This window comes from Nyctereutes procyonoides, unplaced genomic scaffold (assembly GCF_905146905.1).
Source record: "Nyctereutes procyonoides isolate TBG_1078 unplaced genomic scaffold, NYPRO_anot_genome, whole genome shotgun sequence".
Classification (NCBI taxonomy): Eukaryota; Metazoa; Chordata; class Mammalia; order Carnivora; family Canidae; genus Nyctereutes; species Nyctereutes procyonoides.
In genome coordinates this window covers 30693436-30719834 of record NW_026575048.1, presented here as the reverse complement: position 1 = coordinate 30719834, position 26399 = coordinate 30693436, and the positions used below count along the sequence as shown (strand labels likewise).

The window sequence follows — 26399 nt, the reverse complement described above, 5'->3', positions numbered from 1 at the left end:
AAATTAGGCATCCTATCGGGACGTGCAGATGGTTTAATATCTGCACAGTTTAAAATCTTTTAAAATTATTATTTTTTAATTTGAAAGCTTTTAGATGGGTTTCCTCTGTCTTCTTCACAGCTAGTTTCTACCACCCTTATTGTTTTTCTGTTCATCTGCTTTATATTGTTTACATTAACTGCCTGATCCCACAGGAAACTGAGTTTGCAACTCTGGAATAGTCCCTAGTATAAAAAAATAAATTAGCAAAGCAAATTATATCTTAATCTCTTGTGAATCTGACTGGTAAGAATCAGCCCTGATGTGTCTAGTCAACCCTTGGGCAGTTAAGGGTGAGAAAGCAGGGCTTTGAATAGCAATTTCACCAAGGAAATGCCAATTTCAAGATTTCCTGTTGGAGCCCCAGAGTCTTCTCCAGGTGATTCCTTGATTTCATTGTTGCCTTGTTCCCTTTTCAGCTGTACCCTTCTTATACCATTTTGTAGTCTTCTAATTTACATATGTGTTGTGGCAGTTACTGTGGGTTTGGGTCACTTAACAGTCCTTTTTCATGACCTCCTAATGAGGCTGGAAAGCTCCAACTCAATCTTCAGCTTCCCTTGCAGGTAGAAGTGGCCATAGAAAGATTCCTGGCCAATGAGATATATATGGAAATTCCTGGTCTGTTCTGAAATAAAAAGGCAAAGCCTCCTCAGAAGGAGAAAGCCTTTTTTGCTTCTAAACCATTCCTCTTCCAGCTTGTCTGGTTTGGACATAAGGCCCAGAGATGAGGTAGCCTCTTTCCACTGTGTAAGGAGAAAAGCATGAGAAGACTGGCATGCCAAACAGAAAAATAAGAGCCATACCAGACCTGAGCTATCTACCTTCAGATTTCTTGTGTTTGAGACAAATTCCTACTTGTCTAAGCAACTGTTTTTAGTGTTGTCACCCCAACAAAATCCTCTTCTAACTTGTCTCCCTAATAAAGCCCTCAGAGAGAGAACATACTTTATATCCTAAATACCCTGTTCAGTGCTGCAAATGGTAGGCATTCAACAGGTGTTTATTTAACCAATTAATAAATTTACTCTTCATTGGAAGAAGCTGGGACAAAACACAAAACCATAATTTAGGCAGTTTCTTTTTTTTTAAATGGTGTTTTTTTAAAAGATTTTATTATTTATTTATTCATGAGAAAGAGAGAGAGAGAGAGAGGGAGGCACAGACAGAGGGAGAAGCAGGCTCCATGCAGAGAGCCTGACATGGGACTCGATCCTGGGACCCCAGGATCACGCCCTGGGCCAAAGGCGGCACTAAACCACTGAGCCACCTGGGCTGCCCCATTTAGGCAGTTACTTATTTCATAAGTGACCAAGATCAACTAAAATAGAAAAAGCAAAGTAACAGGTCAAGCTTCAGATTGGCAAAGCAGTAACAAGGGCACCTTTGCTTTTTCTGAGGAAATAATTTAAATCTTCTGCACTGGGTAACAATGTATTCTTCTTCTTACTATTAGTAAGAAGAGTAGTAGTAATAATACATGTGTATTAACTCAATCTTAATTAACCCAGAAAAAAACATGAACTAGGATCTATTACCCCTGCTTTATAGCCAAGGGACACTGAGGCGCAGAGGCCCAAGAGCATATGGCTAGCTAATGTGGGAGCAGGGGTACCAGTCCAGGCCACCAGCCTAGAGCCTACCCTCCCAACCACTTTACCCTACTGATTAAATAATGGAGAAAACTTAAGGTCTTCACCTGACAGTCTATTTTTAGTTAAGGAGAAATGTGCTTTTCAAAGTAAAGCATTTTAAATCTGAAATCCTAGCTCCTCATTGTGATCCAGTCAATTGCTTGGATGCCCAAAACATTAATATAACGTGTTTCACTCACCTGTTTTAGCAAACCAGACTATCCCAGCAAGGTCTGTTTACAAGGGTGACTTTCCAAGGGAGGATACACCCAGCCAGATTTAATGGTCTGGAAATTAAATGGTCTAGGTACTGATTTTACCCCCAAGGCAGGTAAAGCAATATCCCATTCGTACAGCTGCCGTTTACTCAGATTAGGTAGCTAACAATGGCAACTGGATAGATGCAAGGGTTTAATTATGTTGTCACTTCTTAACACCCTAGGGAGGGTCGCTAAGGGAGGGCCAGCAGTAATTCAAGCCTCCATGGGCCTAGTCTTTTCTCTTTTCCTGCCTAGTGAATATCCTCCCTGGCTTCTTCCACTTCTCTACAAAGGGTTTGCTTGTGTGTGTGTGTGTGTGTGTGTGTGTGTGTGTGTGTGTGTAAGGGGGGCCTTTTCTTTTCTACCCTGTGACAAATTATAGACCCCTATTTGAGCTTCCTAGTGAAAAAGGTAAAATAGACTACTGGTGCAAGGTAAAGTAGAAGTGGGGGAAAATATCTTCTCTGGTATAAAAAGCCAATAGAATTTACTATAAAAGAGAAAACTATTCAGAGTCCATGCTGTTTGGTACATCATTGTTTTGAAATGTCAGTAAGACCTTAAGGGGTTTATTCTTTCTTTTAACAGTAAAAACATTTATAGGGCACTGGGATTCCTGGTGTAGCTACTTTTCCTATTTTATTTGCAAGTGTATATATATAATCAAGTGAGATGTTAAAAAAATATTTTTTGAGTTTTTGAAAATGTTATCTAACATAATTGAAAAATTCATAACATAGAAGAGAGAGTAGATTTTATAATGTACAGTTGGCCCTTGAACAACATGGGTTTGAATTATGTGGGTTCATTTAAACATGGACTTTTTTTGATATGGTACTGTGTACTATAAACGTATTTTCTCTTATGATTTTCTTAATAATTTTTCTCTAGCTTACTTTATTATAAAAACAGTGTGTAATACATGCAACACACAAAATATATGTTAATTGACAGTTTTTGTTATTGATAATGCTTCTAGTCAACAGTAGGCTACTAGTGATTAAGTTTTTGGGGAGTCAAAAGTTATACACAGATTTTTGACTGCACATGGGTCAGCACCCATAATCTCTGTGTTGTTCAAGGGTCAACTGTACATTATTTGCCTTTTCTTTTTCAAGAAAATGTGCATCACTCCATTTGCCAGTCTAAGACATTCCATTTTATAGGTAAGGAGAGGGAAAGAGGGAAAAGTAATGGCCAATTCCTTTCTTGTTCCTGATCAGATTCTTAGCAGCTGCCTCTTCTTGGATTTCTTCAACAAAGAAATAATTTTTTAACTGCTAATTACCTTGCTGATTGCAGATACTTCACTCATAATAAACAAAATCACATTTTGTGTCAAAACCATCGCTTTTCTTTAGCTATTTGTTCAAGAGCTACGTGAGTCCTAAACTGTAATCGGGCTTCCATGGAATAGTCTTTGTAGTTTTTTATGTTGTCTAGGTTTTTTGTTGCACTCTCATAATCTCCTTTTAGGTAGTGAAGAATTCCTAGTTCGTAATAAGTGTATGGCACCAAATAGTGGTCATATTTTAACAACTTCTCCTTTTGAATGACACGATTAAAGTAATGCTCAGCTGTCGAATATCTGCCTAAATGTTTCAGGCATAGACCTTTCAGTAAATTTAACAAACTTATGTCATCTGTGCCATACTCTTTATTTGGATTTTCTCGTAAAAGGTCTTCTCCTCTATTAATTATTGATAGCCAGCTTGAAATAAGGTCTAGTTTTTTACTCATGACTCGGAAACCACTCCAGGCGTAAATGAATTCCAGGATGGGCTGTGCAGTAAACCAGCCTGTAGTAGTGCCATAGCGCTGGCCCTTCTCAGCAACAAACTTTTCTATTGGCACAGAAGTTCCTAAAATTTTTATTCTCAGGCTATCCACTTTTAAGAAGAGAGAGTTTAGGTCCTCACTCCCTGATTTGACAGACTCAGAAGGAAGCAAGGCGAGTAGCATAGCTTTACTGTATACATATATTGCCTTGGACCACCTGCTGTTATGAGACAGTAGGTCAGCACAGTGGTAAGCCTGCTTCCAATTCCGCAGAAAAACATGGCACCACATGAGTTCCCAATAACAGAGGTGATGAACCTGCTTCCATTCATTTTGAATAAAAATGCATTGCTCTAATACTAACTGTGCATTTTCAAAACTTCCTTTCAGCATACTAAAACGTGCATGAAAAAATTTAAGTATGACACAGTTTGGAAATTTCTGGAGGTAGATTAGGAAGAGGTCCTCTACAGCAGAACTGTGACCCTTTTCAACACCAAAAGCTACATAGATATAACTGTAATAAAAGAGTAGAGTCAGAACACTTAAGATATTGTTTATATGGGATTCAGATGCACTCTCATAAAGCAAAGTCAAGCCCACGTCTCTATCACCAGAATATCCAACAATATTGAGTAGTTTAAGGGTCTTTGGTGGCACGAGTGATAATATCAGATTGAATGCTCCAAGTCCAAATTTTACTCCTCCAACCAGATGTCTGTAGGTTTTGCTCTGGTTGTTAGGTATCTGTGTTAATACTTGTTGACAGTCTTTGTATATTTGATAACTTAACCTGATGTTGATTGCACTTTTAAAGAAAGCAAACATACTGTCGTCTTGTATAAATGTTACAGTGGATTTCAGAATCAAGCACTCAGCATAGCAGACTTCTGCATGCAATTCCTCTTCTTTGATAGCCTTTATTCCCTGTTTACTCACTAGATGAGAAAAACTTGTCATCCTAGATTTTCTTCGGAAACCATTGCAGGTTTTCAAAGCTTCCTTTGTGGTAGTCATTCCAATCTGTATATCCAGTGGATCAAAAGTCAAGATGGCCTTAACAACCATAAGGATATTATAAATTAGAGCATGGTATATACTGTTTTTTGACCATGGATGAATAAGATCTATGGCCTTTGAGAATCTATTATTTAGAAATAAATACAATCCAGTTGTGCATTCTTCTAAGGAAGACATTAGATTCATTGTTGTTGCCACAGGGATAGTTTCATAGGCATCTTCAAATTTGTCCTCATCACTTTCTGCCTTACTTAGAGTAAATGATGTAAAGTCATTCTCCTTATCATTTTCTCTTTTACTTAGAGTAAGTGACATATTTGCTTCCTTACTTTAGAGATGGGCAGTATCTGACAGGGAGTGATGTGGCCGCAATGAGGGTAGCTCCTGCTCTCCCAACTGAGCTCACTTCTTCTACAGCCTGAGATGTCGCTGTTACAACGGAGGCAAACTAATAGTGTGGGTGCAGCATTAGGATATTCTCATCTATGACAGACAAGATGGGGAGGGGAGAGAAAGAATTTTATTTACTCAGAAGAGGTATTTCTGAGAAATTCAAATCATTTGTAATATATAGAAAACATGTGAAGTAAATCCTTTATAAACAAAGAGTTCTTTCAGCAATAATACACATTTTCAGAAATGTTGATGGGGGAAGGCTTATTCCCTTTAAGAAATGTTTTTTTCTTTTTGTATAATTGATACACTCTCTATTCTCTGCCCCCCCCACTCAGTTTTACTGAGAAAAAATTGACAAAACTGTAAGATATTTTTTTAAATTTATTTATTCATAGAGACAGAGAGAGAGAGAGAGGCAGAGACACAGGCAGAGGGAGAAGCAGGCTCCATGCAGAGAGCCTGACATGGGACTCAACCCAGGGTCTCCAGGATCATGCCCTAGGCTACAGGCGGCGCTAAACTGCTGTGCCACCGAAGCTGCCCAAAACTGTAAGATATTTAAAGTAGATAACATGATGGTCTAGGGGTGATAAGGACATTTTTCTACTTTCCGCAAATTTCAATTATACAATACAATGTTATCAACTATAGCCACCATGTCATATATTAGATACTTAGATCTCATTCATCTTATAACTGAAAGTTTGTGTTCTTTTACCAGCTTCTCCCTATTTCTCCTATCCCCCCAAGCCCTTGCTCTTAATGTTCCCATAAGGGGATTTTTCTGCTAGAGGAATACTCTGGGCTGACTTCTGGCTGGGAGCTGATAAAAAGACCTGGAAGAGTGTTGCTCTATGCCTTCTGAATTCCTCCTTTTGGAATTGGCCTGAAACCAACAACCAGAAAGAATTTGTTTTCTGCTCTCTAGCTGTGCCTGGGACCAGATGGGCAAAGGTTTAATTAGGGGGTGAAGCATCGGTGAGCCCAGTTGGCAGCACATAACGTCTTTTTTTTTTTAAAGATTTTATTTATATATTCATGAGAGACACAGAGGCACAGGCAGAGGGAGAAGCAGGCTCCCTGTGCAAGCCCGATATGGGACTCTGGGATCACACCCTAAACTGAAGGGCAGATGCTCAGCTACTGAGCCACCCAGGCGTCCTGGCAGCTCATCACATCTGAAACCACAGTAACTGTCAACTTAATAAAAAATCAACTTTGGGATCCTTCGGCCTGACTCTTGCATCTATATTCCATTGGTTCTGAACTCAGACAGGAAAAGGCATGTTATTTATAGACCCTTAAGACTATATCCTCCTCCTCTAACTCTTGTATTCTCTCTTTAGATGATTAGTACTATCATCCACACTAGATCTCTCTCTTTTTTTTTCTCCTCCCATAATCCATCAGTGACCAAATCCTGTCAGATCTACTTTGTTGAATGCAGTACCTCTCTGTTGTCCTCCAAATCACCCTGGACATTCTTCTTTAATGAGGTTATAATACAGTAAAATGGTATGATATGGTAAAATGCACAAACTGTTAAGTTAGACTGCTTAGGTTTGAATCCTGATTCTCCACTTGCTTGCCTTTACTGTGCTTCTGTTTCTCATCTGCAAATAGGGAATAATAATACTTCTACCAAAGAGTGGTTGGGAGAATTAGGTAGATTAATATATGGAAAGCAGTCAGAACAGTACCTGGCATATAGTGTAAATACTCAATATATTATTTTATACAAATCCCCTCATATCCTGGCATATAGCAGATGCTTGCCAAATTGTTTTATTTTTTTTAATTTTTTTTTTTTTGCCAAATTGTTTTAAATGACGTTTGGGATGCAGACTGCTGTCTGAGGAGTTTCATAGCTTTTGGCGATAGAAGTGGAGTCATTTTATCATTCTTTTGCTTAAAATGTTCTGTCTGAGATGTCCTCTTTACCTCTGTCCACTTGTCTACTTTTAAAAGATCACTCTAGCAGGGTGCCTGACTTGCTCCATTGGTAGAGCATGTGACTCTTGATCTCGGGGTTGTAAATTCAAGCTCCACATTGGGTGTAGAGATTACTTAAAAATGTAATCTCTTTGTTTTTGTTTTATTTTTTTTAAGGATCAGGGACACATGGGTGGCTCAGTCAGTTAAACATCTGCCTTTGGCTCAGGTCACGATCCCAGAGTCCTGGGATCAAGACTCACATCAGGCTCCCTGCTCAACGGGGAGTCTGCTTCTCCCTCTGCCCCTCATGTTCCCTCCCTCTCTCTCAACAAAATAAAATGTTTTAAACAATTAAAATTAAAAAAATATCAGCCTAGTAAGAATGGATTAGGGAGCACTAATACTGAGCCAGGAAGATCAGTCGAGTAGGGGCTTGAGTAAGATGGAGAGGAAGCAGAGAGGGATACAGAGCACACGTGTGGGGAGGAAAGCCTTGGATGAGATGAGAAAAACCTCTTACACTAACAGAGAAGAGCCTTCCTTTCTGTTATTCATTTAATACAGATTGAATTGAGCCCCTTCAATATACTGAGCACTATTCTTGGTGCTAGGGATATAGCAATGAACAAAATAAAGACCTGGCTACCATGGAATTGGTTTTCTTAGGGGAGGGGCATTCTTGGCAGGGAGAAGGATGTTGTGATGTGGAGGAAAACACAAATGAATAAACAACATGTCAGCAGTTAATATATGCTATGAGGAAGACTATAACAGACTAAGACAGAATAAGAAATTTAGAGAATGATGGAGTGTAAGGTACTTGGTATTTTATGTAGGGTAGTCAGAGAAGGCCTCCCCAATAAGGTGACATTTGAGGAGAGATATAGAAGATGTGAGAATCTCTTGATCTCTTCTTTCAGACTAAGATAAGTGAACATCCTATGTATTCCCATGATGCCTTGTGCTTACCTCTATACCAGCACTTGCTGGTATAGAATATATATATATTTTTAAACATTGGTCTTTTTTTTTTTTTTTTGCATCTTTTATATCTATCTTCATCATCAAGTATAATGACTGGCACTTAGTCATCAAACTAAATTAGCATTTATTAAATGGCTATGACAGTTTTCAATTTACATATACTAAGATAAATTCAAGATGAAGTAATCCTTTTACTTTTAAAACTATGATACTAAAAAATGTAACAATGAATACTACAAAGAATTGGTGTCCTTAATATAGTAAGAGTTCCTAGGGATCACTAAGCTAGGAAAAACACCCCAACAGAAAAATCAACGATGGACGTAAATAAATTAATTACCAATAAGCATAATGTTGAATCTCATTATAAATAATAAAATGAAAAATTTAAAAATATCTCCATCTTAAAAATGAAATTTGGTAGATTAAAAAAATTCATCCAGTGTTAATGAAGGTGCAGAAAACCAAATACCTTTGTGGACTTGTTGGTGGGTATATGTAAGTGGCTGCAACCATTTTGGAGAGCTATTTGGCAACATGTTTTAAAAGCTTTTACATTTTTTTAAATGATCTATTTATTGTGGGGGGGGAGGGACAAAGGGAGAGGGTGAGAATCCCAAGCAGACTCTTCTCTGAGCATGGAGCGGGACGGGGGCTCAATATGGGGCTCGAGATGGGGCTCAACGTGGGGCTTGTTGTGTTTGTTGTGGGGCTTAATCCCATGACCCTGAAATCATGACCTGAGCTGAAGGCAAAAATCAGTTGCTTAACTGACTAGGCCACCCATGTGCCCCAACATTTAATTTTTTTTAATACTCTTTGACCAAGTAATTTTACTTATGGAATTATCCTAAGGTTATAATCAGGGATGTATATAAATATCTACAGAAGGTATATACACTTCAGCATTATTTATAATACAAAAATGAAAATCTAAATTTCTTACAACAGTGGATACTGATGGAATACTATCGCAAACATTATAATGTTGTAGACTATTTAATGACTTAAGGAATTGTTTATGGTATAATGTACTGTATTAGTTGGGGTTCTCCAGAGAAGCATAACCAATGCCAGATATATACAAAATAATACATAAAATAAGGAATTGGCTCATGCAGATCTGGAGGCTGAGGAGTCTCAAGATCTGTAATTGGCAAGCTGCAGACCCAGGAGACCCCATGGTATAAATTCTAATCTGAAAGCCGGCAGGCTCAAAATCCAGGAAGAGCCAATTTTTCAAGCAGAGTCCTAAGGCAGGAAAAGACTGATGTTCTGGCTCAGACAGTCACACAGGAGGAATTCTATCTTGCTCAGTCTTTTGTTCTGTTCTATTCAGGTCTTCAATTAATTGGATGAGGTCCATCCACAATAGGGGAGTCAATCTGCTTTACTCAGTACTGCTTACTACTGATTCAAATGTTAATCTCATTCAAACACCCTCACAAACACATCCAGAATAATATTTGGCCAAATGTCTGGTCCTGTGGACCAGTCATGTTGACTCGTAAAATTAACCATCACATATACTAAGTAAAAAGAGAAGGTTTTTACAAAACTATATGATATGATTTTTTTTCCAAAGAAGTGATATATGCATAGGTAAAAATTGGAACTATAAATTTCAGATTATAATAATGATTATATCTGAGTGGTGGGATTATGGATAACGTTTATATTCTTTTTTTTAAGATTTTATTTATTTATTCATGATACAGAGAGGCAGAGACACAGGAGTGAGCAGGCTCCATGCAGGGAGCCCAACGCGGGACTCGATCCCGGGACTCCAGGATTGCGCCCTGGGCCGAAGGCAGGTGCCAAACCGCTGAGCCACCCAGGGATCCCCATATATTCTTTATTTAACAACATTCAGTAAATATTGAGCACCTACTATATAAGGACTATGCTATGAAATAGGCATAACCTAGTTAATGAAATAGAGTTGGACCCTGCCCTCACAAAATTCACAGCCTGGTATTTGTACTATTTATAATTTCCACAATCAATATGTTACTTATATTCGGGGGGGGAAAGCCTATAATAGTTTTGCATGCTTATTTCATGTAATTCTCACAACTGGATGAAGTGGGTATTATTGTCATTTCTCTTTTATGTACGGGGAAACTGAGTCTAAGTGAAGTTAAGTGACTTGCCCAAAATCATAGTTGATGTATGTATGGAGAACAGGATTCAAACCCAGGTGGTTGGACTGCAGAGCTGACAGTCATAGTCAACAGTATAACATGAGCTTATTTATTTAATCTTATTTTTTAATTTTTAAAAATTTATTTAATCTCTACATCCAATGTGGGGCTCAAATTCACAACCCAAAGATCAGGAGTCACATGTTTTTCTGCCTGAGCCAGCCAGGCTCCCCAAACTTCTTTCTTTTAAAATACGTCATTTGGCAATTATTTATCTATAGCAGTGAACATGACATATTTTATTGGGAAAGTTAAGCCATGTAGGATTATTTGGCAATTATTTATCTATAGCAGTGTACATGACATATTTTATTGGGAAAGTTAAGCCATGTAGGATTATTGTTGTTTTTTTCATTCTGCTTTCTATATTTTCCATTTTCTATAGCAAAAGTAAATTATTTTTATAACTTAAGAAAGTTTTTGCATTCTGAATTTAATATTACATGGGTAATTAATAATCTTTTAAAAAAGATTTTATTGGGCAGCCCCGGTGGCTCAGCGGTTTAGCGCCGCCTTAGGACCAGGGCCTGATCCTGGAGGCTCGGGATCGAGTCCCATGTTGGGTTCCCTGCATGGAGCCTGCTTCTACCTCTGCCTGTGTCTCTGCCTCTCTCTCTCTCTCTCTATGTCTCTCATGGATAAATAAATAAAATCTTTAAAAAAAATAAAAATAAAAAAGATTTTATTTATTTGAGAGAGAGAGAGAGAGCACAGAGGGAGAGGGAGAAGCTGACTCCCTGCTGAGCAGAGAGCCCAACGTGGAGCCCAATCCCAAGACCCCGAGATCATGACCTGAGCCAAAGGCAGATGCTTAACTAACTGAGCCACCTAGGCACCCCTGGATACTTAATAACCTTATCCGTATAATCCAGTGGAATAATTTAGCTAAGTACAGAAGAACATACAACATTGCTGTCCAAAATAACTCAAAATTTTGAATTGTATTATTAGCTTTGAATCATTTTTCAAAGTATACTTGAATGTATATTACATCAATGAATACAAATGAAACAACCAATGTCTAAAACATTTAAGTGATTTGTCTAAAACCAAGTAGTAAATTGCAGAGACAGTATTCAATTTCAAGTCTTCTAAGTCCCAGGTCATTGCTCTTTTCATGAACTCAGACTATATTCATCAAAGAGGTAGGTGGAAGGCCTTGGGCAAATCATTTAACTTCTCTGATTCTAGGAAGTGATATATTTAAGCTAAGCTTTTAACTATGAGTAGGACTTTCATAGGTAGGATTGTTCACAGGAACAGTCAAGGAATATTAATATTATAAGGATAAAAATAGCATAAGGAAAGGGGCAGAGGTCTGTTAAAAAATGAGCAGCTTGGGGACGCCAAGATGGCTTCGCGTTTGAGCATCTGCCTTTGGCTCAGGGCGTGATCCCAGGATCTGGGATCAAGTCCCACACTGGGCTCCCTGCAGGGAGCCTGCTTCTCCCTCTGCCTATGTCTCTGCCTCTTTCTGTGTGTCTCTCATGAATAAATAAAAATTTAAAAATCTTAAAAACAAACTAAAAAACAGGGGGAATCCCTGCGTGGCTCAGAGGTTTAGCGCCTGTCTTCACCCCAGAGCGTGATCCTGAAGTCCCAGGGTTGAGTCGCGCGCCCGCCTTGGGCTCCCTGCTTCTCCCTCTGCCATGTCTCTGCCTCTCTCTCTCTCTGTGTCTCTCATGAATAAATAAATAAAATCTTTAAAAAAAAAAAAGAGCAGTTTGCTTTGATTTTAAAGTGAAAAAAAGAGTTAACATATGTAAAACACTTAGTATAGTGTCTGGCACATAGTAAATACTCAGCAAATACTAACATTAGTAAGATAATTGGAGGCTAGAAACCTCTTTTGATATGAGAAAAATGAGGCCCAGAAAGTTTATAACATATTTAAATAATATGATTATTTAGTAACAAAGATGGAAACATATGTTGCCTTACTTCTGAACTCAATACTTTTTCCAGTTCACCATATTCATGTTGGAATATGGCTGTAACCACAGATTGAGACAGTGATTATGGACTGTGGGGAATCATACTCCATACCAATGAGGTGAAAATTGCTGGGACTGTTTTTCCAAAGAAAGAACAGTCACAAAGGTGCCCATAACCGGTACTATCTCCAATTTTAGTATATGTGCTGCCGAAGCGAGCACCATAACCGGTACTATCTCAAAATTATATACTAATTGGGGTGCCTGGCTGGCTCAGTCATGTGACCCTGTGAGTCTTGATCATCAGGGTCATCAGTTAAAGCCCCATGTTGGGCATGGAGCCTAGTTAAAATTTAAAAATAAAATTAAAAAATTACATACTAATTATAAATCTTATATTTGAATTAGTGAAAAGTTAAAGGATATTTTTGAATAATTAAATTTTATATATTCTAAAGTTTGTGTATGTGTGCAGGGGGCAGTGCATAGGATATAAAAGTGTTTAATTCAGGAAACAACCTAGGGCAGCTCGGGGCTCAGCAGTTTAAGCACCACCTTCGGCTCAGGGTGTGAACCTGGGGTCCCAGGATTAAGTCCCACATCAGGCTCCCTGCATGGAGCCTGCTTCTCCCTCTGCCTGTGTCTCTGACTCTTTCTCTATGTGTCTCTCATGAATAAATAAATAAAATCTTAAAAAAAAAAAGAAGGAAACATCCTATTGCTAAATTGACCCTCAAATATTTAGTGTATATAATTGCCAATTTAACCGCACTCCTGACAAAAATAGCATGTTGTTTTAATTTGCATTTTTAGTAAGGACAGACAATTTTTTCGTTGGGGGGCCTTTTTTCTTGTCTGTTTCTGTGGGTTTTTTTTTTTCCTACTTTTTACTGGGTGAAGTCTTTTTTTTTTTTTTTTTAAGTAAGCTGTATGCCCAAAGTAGGGCTTGAAGTCAAGATCCTGAGATCAAGAGTCAGAGGTTCTACTGACTGAGCTAGCTAGGCACCCTATCAGACTTGGTTCTTAACTAGAGATTCCACAGTCTTGGATTTGGGGAACTAGGTAGATCTGAAAAATACTGGAGGATGGAGGGTACAAACTTTTTCTATCAAGAAAACATGAAGAGGAGTGCCTAGTTGGCTCAGTCAGAGAAGCATGCTGACTTTTGATCTCAGGGTGGTGGGTTTGAGTTTCACGTTGGGTGTAGAGATTATTAAAAACAAACAAACTTAAAAGAAAACATGAGATTTAAAAAAATTACTGTTAGCATCCTTTCATTAAAAGGGGCAGCACTATATGTTGGCAAATTGAATTTAAATTTAAAAACAGAACCACCTAAAAAGGCGGGGGGGGGCAGAGAATATTAAAAAAATAAGATAAAAAAAGATTAATGAATAAATAAATAAATATGACATATTCACATAATAAAAGATGGTTCTTCCCAAGAAAGAGTGGTTGGCAATAGTAACTATTTTTCTGGAATTGGAGATTTTTTTTTCAAGGTTTTATTTATTTATTCATAAGAAACACCTACAGAGAGACAGAGACACAGGCAGAGGGAGAAGCAGGCTCCACGCAGGGAGCCTGATGTGTGACTTGATCCCGGCACTCAACCACTGAGCCACCCCAGCATCCCTGGAATTGGAGATGTTTTTATCAAAGTTCTGACAGTCTTCATAGCAAGATTTGGGTACCACTGCGCTCACCATGTTACAATTCTAGGTCTTAGTCTCATTTGAAAAATGAGGTGGTTAGACTAATGATTTAATAAAATTCCTTGTTTCTCTATGTGTTTCAAACCATTTCTTTCTTATGAAGTCTAAACTTATCTATTTGAGTCACAGTATATTTATCCATTTATCATTGGCTTGGGAATAGGTTTTCTATTTGCTTTTTAAAGAAAGGTACTCTTGTGATGCCTGAGTGGCTCAGTGGCTGAGCATCTGCCTTTGGCTCAGGGCATGATCCTGGAGTTCCCGGAATGAATCCCATATCAGGCTCCCTGCAGGGAGTCTGCTTCTCCCGTGGCCTATGTCTCTGTTTTCTTTCTGTGTTTCTCATAAATAAAATATTTTATTTTATTTTTTAAGATTTTATTTATTTATTCATGAGAGACACAGAGAGAGAGAGAGGCAGACACACAGGCAGAGGGAGAAGCAGGCTCTATGCAGGGAGCCTGATGTGGGACTCGATCCCGGGTCTCCAGGATTACTTCCTGAGCTGAAGGCAGTGCTAAACCTCTGAGCCACCTGGGCTGCCCAAAATAAAATCTTTTTTTTTTTTTTTTTAGAAAAAAAAGGTACACTTAATCTTATTGAAATTAGTTTCAAAGGGGCATCTGTGTGGCTCAGTTGGTTAGGAGTCTCATGGAGTTTCAGCTCAGGTCATGATCTCAGGGTCATGAAATCGAGCCCCAAGTTGGCTCCAAGCTGGGCCTGGAGCCTGCTTAAGATTCTCTCTCCCTCTCTTTCTGCACTCCCTCTCAAAAAAAAGAAATTAGCTTCAAAGACTTAACTTTGTAATAAAAAGCAACAATTTCCCCATTGCTCATGAACATACATCCCCCCCCCCCCAATTCCATAGGCAACTGCCTTTGCATAAACCCTTTAAGCAAGTTTCAGCATTTGATTTCAGGATTCTTGCAGATCCACTTTTCATGAAGAAAATTTCTTTTTCTGACTTGTTGGTTTTTTTAAGTGTCAGATTGTTTTTGTCTCTGTGGATAGGGTCAAAGAAGAAAAGTAACAATTTCACTTAGAAGCAAATGAGTGAAGAGACAAAGACATCTTAGGAGTGGGCATAAGCTGGTCACCGTGTTTCAGGGTCTTGTCCCTGGCTTTCCAGAAACAAAACTTAATTTCTGTCAGTGTACCCAGGTCATATCAAATTTTTAGCAGCTGACAAAGGTTAGTCAAACCACTACTACTGCCTCTCTTCTTCATCCTCCTAACAGCTAACATTTATTGAGTACTCAGTATGTGCTAGACACTGGACAATGTCATTTGCTTGATTTACCTCATGTAATCCTAACAACTACTCTCTGAGATGAGTACTACTCTCAAACCCCATTTTGCAGATGAGGAATCTGAAGTACCAGGAGATTAACAACTTGATCAAGGGTAGGCAGCTATTAATTAAATGGTGGAGCCATGCTTCAAACCCAACGGTCACACTCCATGAGTTTATATGCTCTTAATCATTATACTATACCTACCACCTATCCTAAGGAAAGGATTCATGAAGAACAATCATTTTTATTAATTTATGGTAGAGGATATTCATTTCTGGGAATTGAAAGATCAGTATCAAAACATCAAATAAGGGAAGTCAACAGTCTTGAGCAGTAATCTTTAAGTACAGCTGATATCAGGCTAATAACATAGGTTCTCTCTAAGATATTGACAATTTAGAACTGCTAAACTCTGTCCAAGCTAGTCTAGCTTTCTAGTTACTACAACAAGGTGACCAAGTCCCTTTCATTTTTTTTTAAGATTTTATTTATTTATTCATGAGAGACAGAAAGAGAGGGACAGAGACACAGGCAGAGGGCGAAGCAGGCACTCTGTGAGGAGCCAGATGCGGGACTCGATTCCAGGACCCAGGATTATGACCCAAGCCCGAGGCAGACACCCAATCTCTGTGCCACCCAGGCGCCCCTAAGTCCCTTTCATTAATATTCTTTCTTTAGATAAGGAACAACATAATTCAATGGGGTTTGATGGTTTTACAGTTTCACTCTTTTTAATACAATCAGGCATTCCTCAGAAAGTCTCATCCTTCCTAGATTGCTTTATATTCTTAAACCAGCCATTTAGTAGTATTTGTATCAGTGCAGCACTCTTGCATCACATTTTCGTTCTTCCTAGTTTCAGCCTTTCAAGTTGGTTAAGGCACTGGCATTTTTTATCTGTTGCTCCCCCAGCTCCATCTCCATACTTCAGTACTGATTATAATACAGTGCTTGGCTAACGACAAGTTAATTTCTTGATACAAAATGAAAGAATTAGGGATGCCTGGGTAGCTCAGTGGTTGAGCATCTGCCTTTGGCTCAGGATGTGATCCTGTGGTCCCAGGATTGAGTCCTACATCGGGCTCCCTGCATGGAGGCTGCTTCTCCCTCTGCCTCTGTCTCTGCCTCTCCTGGTGTGTCTCTCACGAATAAATAAATAAAATATTTTAAAAATGAAAGAATCATAAACATAATTCTGATGATTTTTCCTTCCTAGAATTTTGTAAGAACATTCTAGAGGGAATTGAAGATTATGAAATGTTGAAAAAAAGAAAAGCAAGTTGTAGTTGAATACAGCTATTTGGACTGACCCACAGTACACACACACACACACACAGCACACACATAAATACATATTAAAACACTAGTGTTTATAAGTACAGACTATTTCTTCACATTAAAAATAGATACATGTGCGGGGATCCCTGAGTGGCCCAGTGGTTTGGCTTCTGCCTTTGGCCCAGGGCATGATCCTGGAGACCCGGGATCGAGTCCCGCATCGGGCTCCCTGCATGAAGCCTGCGTCTCCCTCTGCCTGTGTCTCTGCCTCTCTCTCTCTCTCTGTGTCTGTCATGAGTAAATAAATAAAATCTTTAAAAAAATAAAATAGATACATGTTCAAAAGGACTAAACCTGGTTTCGGTTTAAAGTTTTCACATACAGGCTAAAATTGGAACAATGATTTAAAAGTGAAACTAAGGTATCCCTGGGTGGCCCAGTGGTTTAGTGCCTGCCTTCCACACAGGGCGTGATCCTGGGGTCCCAGGGTTGAGTCCCACATCAGGATTCCTGCATGGAGCCTGCTTATCCCTCTGCCTGTGTCTCTGCCTCTCTCTCTCTGTCTCTGTCTCTGTCTCTCTCTCTCTCTCTGTGTGTGTCTCTCATGAATAAATAAATAAAATAAATAAATAAATAAATAAATAAATAAATAAATAAATAAAATCTTAAAAAAAAAGTGAAACTAAAATGGGATAGAAAATAAGAGAAAGAGTGAACTTTTCCTTTAATGCCTCTCTGGAAAAACTCAATTTAGGAAATGCAGATAAATTTCGAAAGCTGCTGTAAAAGGATTAAGAATTAACCCACCCTCTCATAAACTAATAATATAATCAATATTATTTAACAACAGTAATCCTGGGTGGCTCAGTTGGTTAAGTGTCTGCCTTTGGCTCAGGTCATGATCCTGAAGTCCTGGGATCAAGCCTGGCATCAGGTTTCCTGCTAGGTCAGGAGTCAGCTTCTCCCTCTCCCTCTACCCTTCCCCCTGATCTCTTTCTCTCTTTCTCTCAAATGAATAAATTCTAAAAAAAAAAAAAAAGTGATATATTAAGAATTACTTAAAATTTCATATTAGGAAATCTTAGAATATTCATTGAATAAAGTACCTTTTATATTCCAATTGAATCTGGGAAAATGATCTTAACTTAACACATAATCCTATAGGCAGAAATTTATGTGGCTGAAACCGATTTCAAAAGAATCAGTGGAAATAAAAGTATTCTGTACAATACTATCTCCCTGATTTGGATTGACATTTAGTGAAAAGAATTGGTTATGTGTTCTTAGAGTGTTCAGTAGACTAGTGTATGGAAATACCATTCAGAACTATTGTTTTTTCATGGTACCTAGGATAGGAAAGCTCAGCCTAGAATTGGCCCTTTTCTAATACAGATAAATAACATGTAGTTAGCTTATCAAAGCACCTATTTCCTAGAGAGGAAGGCAAGCCAGGCAGGGTTTATCACTTTTCCTTTAATGTGCTTGAAAGCAGTTGTGTTAAGTTGGAAAATTGCTTCTTTTCATATTTTTTATAGTATGACATCCTTCAGAATTCTCCTTAGTACAATAGACTTTGTATTCAGAGACAAAAAAAAAAAACATGTATTGAGGCCTAATAGTATAATAAGTACTATCTTCCAATAAGTTACCTGTGCTTTGTGCAACACTTTTCATAAATTCTTTTTTTTTTTTTTTTTTGAGAGGCGGGGATGGGGTGGAGGGAGAGAGTCTTAAGCAGGCTTCTCACCCAGCTTGGAGCCTGAGGTGGGGGTCTATCAAGAGTTGGATGCTTAACAGACAGAGCCACCCAAGCGCCCCCATAATTTCTTAATAGAAGAAAGTCAAATTAGTGAGCCTTTACAGAATTGATACCCAGTCTTCGAGGGAGTATATAAAAAGATCTTTACCATTTAATCCTGTGAGAAGAACCCAGTTAAGTAGAAAACACAATCAATAAAACTAAAGGAGAATAAATATAACATTCTATAGAACTTCTATTTTCTTGCTAGAATTTTCTTGCAATGGATGTATTCTTTCTATAATTTGATAAATCTGAAAAAAATACGTATATAAATTTGTAGCATTGTCAAGAGAGGATCCATATTTTATTCACCAACTAAATCTCCTGTCTTCCATAGTCTGGATCACACATCCAAATACATCACGTGAAGTTACAGATGAAAAACATAGAGATACAAATAGTTAATGATTACATCTTTTATGTGAAACAATTCCAACTCAAATATTCCAAGTATTTATTATTTATAGTGTAATGTCTTTTTTTTTTTTTTTTTTGTAGCTGGTGAAAAAGGAGTTAAATCTGTATTTGTAGACTTGGCATTTGGAAAATACATTGTATAAAATCAAATCTGAAAAGTATTGCATTGGAAATATAGCCAATAATACTGTAAAAATGTTGTAAGCGTGACAGGTGGTGACTACACTTAGGGCGAACATCCAGTAATGCAAAGAATTGTTAAAACACTATGCTGTACATGTGAAATGAATATAACATTGTATGTCAACTATACCTAATAAAAATACAATCAGAATTTATGTTAAGCAATTCTATCTAAAGAAAGGGTTCACATTTATTTTCTATAGAGTTTGGCTGAGCAGCAAGGCTGTTACTCGAAGACGACTTAAAGTCCCAGTCCTCAGGATAGGAGTATTAGTGGATGAGACGTGTTACTACAATTCAAAGCAGAAAGCACTAAAAGAAAGCACAAATAAATCTGTGCTTCAAATGCAAATAATTTCATAACTGCCACTAGCTAGAATGCTTTAAGGATTTAGGGGCTTTGCACAATTTCAATATAACCGTAAAACGAAATACAACTCTATTCCTCTGTGCCCCAGAGTCCGAGACCTCATACGGTGTGGGTGAAAATGGGTTCTGAAGCGGCCGGAGGGTGGGCGCAGTCCCTGGGCACGGCACTCCTTTTGAGGCCCAGGGCGCAGTGGCCACTACTCAGAATGGAGGGGTTTATGCAGCTCTCACCCTGGCCAAACTCCCGATTACCTCTGATGAGCCCCGGAGACGACTGAGCAGCAGTCTAAGCCAGGTCCCCCAGCAGAAAGGCGGCGACAGCTGCAACATCAGCGCTTAAATTCTACAGCCTTTCCTAAGGCCGGTGTACTGTACCTGTAGTAAGACTACCAGAGCTGAGGGTCCTAGACCGGGGGGAAGTAAAAGGGGGGAGGGAGAAGGAAGCAAAAGGGGGAGGGGAGGGGGCGGGACGCGGCGGGGAAGTCCACGGGTTTACCGGCGAGGTCTGGCGTTCCCATGGAAACGTATCCCTCCGCCCGTTCCCAGCGTCTTAGCCTCTTCAGTTCCCTCCGCGCCGCCCCTCCGCTGTTTCCGCCCAGCTCCTTTGTGCCGCGCAGAACGTCGAAATGACGCATGCGCAGAGAGAAGCCGCCGCCGCGTATATAAGCGCGAACCCAGACTCTTCCTCGTAGTGCCGCCGGGACCGTTGGCCACTCACTGGGTTTCGCAGCTTTTGTATTCCGCGCTCCCTGGGCACTGCGAGCTGAAAGCGCCGAGCTCGCGGGCCAGCATCATGTCGCGTTACGGGCGGTACGGAGGAGGTAAGAGGCCAGGGCCCAGTGAGGGGCGTTGCTGTGGATGCAGTGAGTACTGCGAGGCCGTGGGGTTGGCGCGGCGGTTGGGAGACGGTTATTCCGCGTGCGTAATGGCGGCCTCGGCGTACACCATACGAAGCCGGAGGCCGCGGGGGCGGGGTATCGGAGGCAGCCGGGGGATGGCGGGTGCAAGTCTGGGGTGGGTTCCGTATTCCTTCTGGGGCGTTTTCCTCTCAACCACAGCCCGCAGCAGGCCCACGATCACGGTTTCCCCGTTGCCCTCCTTGAAGCCGCCCGCCTGCCCCCCACCCCCCCGCTCCCGGCTGCCATTTTGCGCACATTGACGACCATGGTGGCGCATTTCCTTGGCGCTTTCCCGCCACTTTAGCAGACGGATCGGGTCGCAGCCTTAAAAGCAAGGATGGATTTGAGACTGAACAGAAGTGGGGCAGCTTCGAGCTGCGCATTCTCGTCAGACAGTCGGTCGAATTGAGTGGGAATGGAGACTTAATCTTTTCGTCTGGCGGCTGGTTTCTTTTCTCTTTTAGCTCTTTCGAGCGCGGTTTATGGCTCTGGGGCGGGGAGCTGGAGTCTTGGGCGAGCCTGCGCCTCGGGCGGTTGCCGCGGAGGACGAGAGCCGGCGCAGCCCCGCTCTCCCGGTCCGGCCCCTGCCGGGGCCCGCCCGCCGCCGCCGCCGACGCTGCCGGCCCGCGCGCTCCCCGCGCGCCCGGGGCTGCCGGGACTCGGGGGCGGGGCCGGGGCGGAGCCCGCCCCACGCCTCGGAATATCCTACCACGTGTCTGCTTCTGTTTTGGAGGTCGTTTCCCTATTAGAACGTTAAGAACTTTGTCACACGCCTGGCTTTTCAGAAATGTATGGGCTTCGCTGGCTTTAAGACTAAATTAAATCCTTGATAAAGCATTGAACGTGCTTGGCACAATCTTAACGGATGGTCTGTTTGGGGCACAAAATTCACTCAGACGTAGGCAAAATTTTGCATAACATTCATTCTTCTATTTGCGTTTTTAAACAGAAACCAAGGTGTATGTTGGTAATCTGGGAACCGGTGCCGGCAAAGGAGAGTTAGAAAGGGCTTTCAGTTATTATGGTCCTTTAAGAACTGTGTGGATTGCGAGAAATCCTCCAGGATTTGCCTTTGTGGAATTTGAAGATCCTAGAGATGCAGAAGATGCAGTGCGAGGCCTGGATGGGAAGTAAGTAAGAGTTGGTCATGAAATTGACGTTTATTAGAACATTCCTGTGGATTGAGTAGTGAGCTAGGTGACAAGTGTAGATTCTGTAGTCTAGAGGAGACTAAGTAGCTAATCATGACTATATACTTAAGACAAAGATATGAAGGAGGCACAAAGGTGGAGTTGGAAAGGTTTATAAAGATAGCTGAAGTTTGTGAGGGAAAAGAATGGTTGGAAAGCTCTAAATCTAGAATTGTTTATTTTTTTAGCATTAGAATTTTGTTGCCTTTTTTTGTAGGGTGATTTGTGGTTCCCGAGTGAGAGTTGAATTATCAACAGGCATGCCTCGGAGATCTCGTTTTGATAGACCACCTGCCCGACGTCCCTTTGATCCCAATGATAGATGCTATGAATGTGGCGAAAAGGGACATTATGCTTATGATTGTCATCGTTATAGCCGGCGGCGGCGAAGCAGGTATTTATTTTAATAAAGGAATGGTTGGTATACTAGTTAATCGAGTAATTTTTTTATTAGCAAGGCAGAAACTAGTATTTTTCTATAAACTTGAATGTTAATTGTACAGGTGTATTTTACAATTTTTGTTTAATTAAACAAATGTTAATATATTAATAATCAACCTGGTCAAAACCTTTCAGGTTTCTTCGTTTGAGTCAGTCGCCTTGATTCAGAATGTCACGAGCCTTATGATATCATGCTGAGGCGCCTTGCAAATCCGACAATTAAGATCCTCCTAGACCTTGAGGTGATCAGCATAAGAGGCCAGATCCCCTCGAGTCATCTACACCTAGCTTCACCTTATTCTTTAAAGGGCAGAAAATTTGAGACGGTGATCGCCGTAACAGTAAATTTGGCTTACAATTGGGGCCCCCTCCGGTTTAGAAAGAGGAACACCAGATTGACCACATTCCCAACTAGAAAAATCTTCTTGCGTCAATCAAGCCTCACCTGGCTCATTTGGCTGTCAGTTTGATCGTCGTTAGATTGAAGAAAACATCTAGATGCAGCGATCGGCTATAGATACTTCTAGATCGTCTAGATCTACTAGACCATGGGCCAAAGAGGGTCGACCTGCAAACTTGCAAGGTTTATTTTAAATACACATTACAGTGTTTTATATTATGTAATTCTAAGATGTAATTCAGCTTTTAACAAATCTTTTTTTAGGTAGTAAAAAAAAAAAAAAAAAAAACTAATAGGCCCAGAGTTTATTTCCAAATGAGACACTAAATTTAAATAGTTTTGAGATTTGATTTCAGCAGAGGCACACAAACTCTAAAAACGAGTTATCATCTAACATTTTGTTTTTCTCTGACTTAAAAAATAGGTCACGATCTAGATCACATTCAAGATCCAGGGGTAGGCGATACTCCCGCTCACGCAGCAGGAGCAGGGGAAGGAGGTGAGAAATATTTAATTTAAATTTTAACAAGTGTTAATCTTTAGTTGGACTTAGACTTAAACTTTGTTTTGTTTATCAGGTCAAGATCAGCATCTCCACGACGATCAAGATCTGTGTCTCTTCGTAGATCAAGATCAGCTTCGCTCAGACGATCTAGGTCTGGTTCTATAAAAGGATCGAGGTATTTCCAGTATGTAACACTTTCTTTCCCTTACTTGTATTTGGATTGTCACATCTTAATGACTGCACTTTAAGACCATTAAGGAGTGTCTTAAAGATATAATTGAAATGGATTGCTTCAGAAAATATTTGGAGATCTAAAAGTTGAATTTTAGGGTGTCTGGGTGGTTCAGTCGAGTGTCTGCCTTTGGCTCAGGTCATGATCCCCAGGTTCTGGGTTTGAGTCCTAGGTTGTGCTCTCTGCTCAGTGAAGTCTGCTTCTCCCTCTGCCCTACCCCCCACCCCCATGGGTGCCTCTCAAATCTTAAAAAAAAGTTGAATTTATACATGACCTGTAAATGGGTATTACTATAATTATACAGTTAAAGAAAAACCTGATCAAAGATTTTTTTTTTTTTAAAGGGTTGAGAGGCCATGGTAGAGGAAGGTCCAAAGCACAAATCCCCAAGTCATTCCAGTGAACACTCTGGGTAGACATGTTGCCTAAAGCTTTTCGAAAGTCAGACAGATTATGTCTGTATACGTAAATGATGCTACCTCTAAGAGAGGATAGTTGCTTGATCTCTGGTAAGAAGAGGACCATTAGAACCAGGAGGAGATTCAGAAGCAAGTTGACACCTAAATTTCTCCTTTTTGGAGTGATGAATGAGACTGGAAAGTTGTTCAGAATAGTAATTGTGTAGATTTGGGGGGTGTGGCCTGCTTTTTAACCAGAGACACTGAAATATAAGGAGTTAAAAATCAACTAAGAATCCTAGCTTTTTTTGTTCCTTTGTAGAAGTCTTTTAAAGGTGGTAGAAATGGATAAGATTGTAAAATAAGGAGTTGACAATACTATAGTTGAGTCATTAGTAGGGAATGCCACTGGAAGTTACTGTTGAATAATAGCACAAAATCTCTAAATGCAGGGATTCTAAATTTGTGGTCCACTTGAAAGCTCTGGACTCTGCCTAGATAAATGCCTTTGGTTGTCGGACCCCAATGTGTGTATTTTAGAACTTGACTTGGTTTGTGTGACAAATCAATAGTCCTGAACCATGAAAGTTTATTGATCTAAGAATAAAGTCTTAAGACCAAGTTGTAATTCATTTTTTTGTAGTTTCTTGAGGCAGAGACGTAGGCAAAAGGAGAAGCAGGCCTCCCTGTGGAGCCTGATGCGGACTTGATCCCAGAACCCTGGGATCATGGCCTGAGCCAGAAGTAGATGCTCAACTGCTGAACCACTCATGTGCTTCCCCAGTTGTGATTTTATACTGAGCTTATTACCAGAAGAATTGAAATCTCCGTTAAGGGATCTGTGTAATACTGGCTTGATTCAAGATAAAATTAAACCAAACCACACCAATTTTAAAACCATTTCTTTCTCTTGGATATTATACGCTGTTTAAGAATTTTGTACCTCTGTGCAGGAACTGTGACAATCAGCCCAGTGGTGGAGTATGATAGAACTAAATAATTGAAGTGTGTGGTTGCTTATTTTGGTACCAGAGCTTAGATTGTGGGTTGTTTTTTTTTTTAAATACTTGATTTTAAATTTCTTTAATCTTTATGCCTGGCATGGTCTCTGACTCAAAGTCGTCCTGAGATCAAGAGTCATACACTCTATCCACTGAATTAGCCAGGTGCCCTGTGTCTTGCTTAATTTTAGTTTCTCTATTCTTAGTTTAACAAGTGCTTAGTAGATGTTTAAGGAGCTTATTCCTATGAACTAATTGGTATAATTGTTTTTCTTTTTGTTAAGATCCCGGTCGAGGTCAAGATCAAGATCCAGATCTCTTTCACGACCAAGAAGCAGGTAGGGTAAAAATCTGATTAATGCTTTTCTAGTTATATGGCACCAATATCCAAAGAGTTCAAAGTGTTTTGAATTGTTGAAATTTCAAGTGTTAAATTTAAGTCTAGGTGTTAGTGGGAACACAGTTACCTGTACCTTACTCTAGTATACCAAACTTTAGAACTTGACTTATACATGGCCTGTTATGGCTGACTTTTGGACAAGGAAATGTCAAGGTATGGTGAGACAGAAGTTTGACTTTGGGGTATATGAAGAGGCCTTCTTAGAACTGATGAGCCCTAGAGAAGCATTCTGAGATAATTGTGCATAAAGCAGAGTGTAAAGATAGTGATAGAATGAAGCAATTCAATCATTTTATGAAGAACAGTGTTGGAAGATTGGCTTTTGTTCGCAAACTGGTAGGCTCTTTTTCAGTTTAACTGCAGCCTGACCTTTTAATTTTAAGCTCAGGGCAACTTGGGGGTTCATTTCATGATATTGTGATTATAAGAAAGAGATTGGTTAGTACTTTTTCTTAATAGAATTTCTCATGTTTTGACAGCCGATCAAAGTCCAGATCTCCATCTCCAAAAAGAAGGTAAGCTACATAATTTGTTGCCAAGTGTTAACTGTCAAGTGTGGCCTCTGCAGAATATGTTTTGCTTACTGCTTACTTTACAGGCTTTGAGCTCTTTGGAGAATTGGTGCTATATATATATACATATATATATATGTGTGTGTGTGTGTATATATTACTAGATACTAAGTTTCTTAGGTGATTGCTTTTCCCATTTCAACATTAGCTTGTATTTTTGGTGAATATTTAGTCATTAAATTGTTAAGATGGTTATTAAGATGTTTTGCCCTGTGAACCTTTAACTGTATAATTTCATGTTAAGAAATGTGCTTTTTCCTCCACATGGGACGATAGGTAAATGAGGTACCCACACGAAGGAAAAAAAATGTTTAGGTTGAAATCTTACAGCTAAAGCATTATCTTGCTTAGTTGCTACTTAATGATAAAAAATTCCCAGAATTCAAATAGTTGTTCTCTTTAACTTGGAATTTTTACAAGGCTATTAAACCTAATCTTAAGCAGGAACAAAGGATTTCTATGTAAATCTTAAAATTTTTTTGTTCTCTGATGTGTATAGTACCTTTGGCCATCTTTGAGTTCATTGAAATTGAGTTTTCCCTTGACATGTACATAAGAATAAATTTCAGTAAATACTAATCAGTTCCGAACTTAATGTTTTTCTTTTTAGTCGTTCCCCATCAGGAAGTCCGCGAAGAAGTGCAAGTCCTGAGAGAGTGGACTGAAGTTCTCAAGTTCACCTTTTAGGGAAAAGTTATTTTGTTTACATTATTATAAGGGATTTGTGATGTCTGTAAAGTGTAACCTAGGAAGGGTATTTCAACCATCTAATCAAAATGGATCTGGATTATTACTCTGTAAATTCACAGCAGTAAGATAATATAAATTTTTGTTGAATGTATTAACATCCTATGGTCTGAAAATGTGGGTTTTTATTTGGCACATTTAAATAAAATGTTTCTAACTAGATTTTTGATTTGTGTTCAATATCAATATTCTGTTAAGCTTCAGGGGTAAACCTTGATATTAACCATATTCATACAGACCTACATTCAAAGTTTAATGGTGTTACTTGAGTCTTAAACATCGTTAGCTATAGAATACATACACTTGGAAAATTCCTTTTTATTCTTAGAGCTTTGGGTGAGATAAGAACTCAAGTTCCTTAATACCGTATC

At 39.4% G+C, this 26399-nt stretch overlaps 2 protein-coding genes across 8 annotated transcripts; one reads left to right on the top strand and one right to left on the bottom strand.

The window, feature by feature from the left end:
• Window positions 1–2857: 2857 nt before the first annotated feature.
• On the bottom strand, window positions 2858–19811 carry LOC129511045 (tetratricopeptide repeat protein 39B-like). 4 transcript variants are annotated; one of them, XM_055327496.1, is made up of 3 exons: window positions 19740–19785; window positions 19475–19618; window positions 2858–5215 (listed from the first exon to the last, which is right to left on the bottom strand). In XM_055327496.1, the coding sequence occupies exon 3, from the start codon at window positions 5045–5047 to the stop codon at window positions 3272–3274; it is 1776 nt and encodes a 591-aa protein (XP_055183471.1). In that variant the 5' UTR covers window positions 5048–5215; window positions 19475–19618; window positions 19740–19785; the 3' UTR covers window positions 2858–3271. The 4 variants fall into 4 exon arrangements, with proteins under 4 accessions (XP_055183471.1, XP_055183472.1, XP_055183468.1 ...); XM_055327497.1 differs by lacking the exon at window positions 19475–19618 and having other exon boundaries at window positions 19740–19811; XM_055327493.1 differs by lacking the exon at window positions 19740–19785 and having other exon boundaries at window positions 19475–19675.
• A 104-nt stretch (window positions 19812–19915) lies between these two features.
• On the top strand, window positions 19916–26190 carry SRSF7 (serine and arginine rich splicing factor 7). Of its 4 annotated transcripts, none has more exons than XM_055327499.1 (8): window positions 19916–20064; window positions 21092–21272; window positions 21550–21726; window positions 22598–22672; window positions 22752–22853; window positions 24594–24647; window positions 25189–25224; window positions 25892–26190. In XM_055327499.1, the coding sequence occupies exons 1-8, from the start codon at window positions 20037–20039 to the stop codon at window positions 25944–25946; spliced, it is 708 nt and encodes a 235-aa protein (XP_055183474.1). In that variant the 5' UTR covers window positions 19916–20036; the 3' UTR covers window positions 25947–26190. The 4 variants fall into 4 exon arrangements, with proteins under 4 accessions (XP_055183474.1, XP_055183476.1, XP_055183475.1 ...); XM_055327498.1 differs by having other exon boundaries at window positions 19917–20064; window positions 22752–22862; XM_055327501.1 differs by lacking the exon at window positions 25189–25224.
• The last annotated feature ends 209 nt before the right edge of the window (window positions 26191–26399 follow it).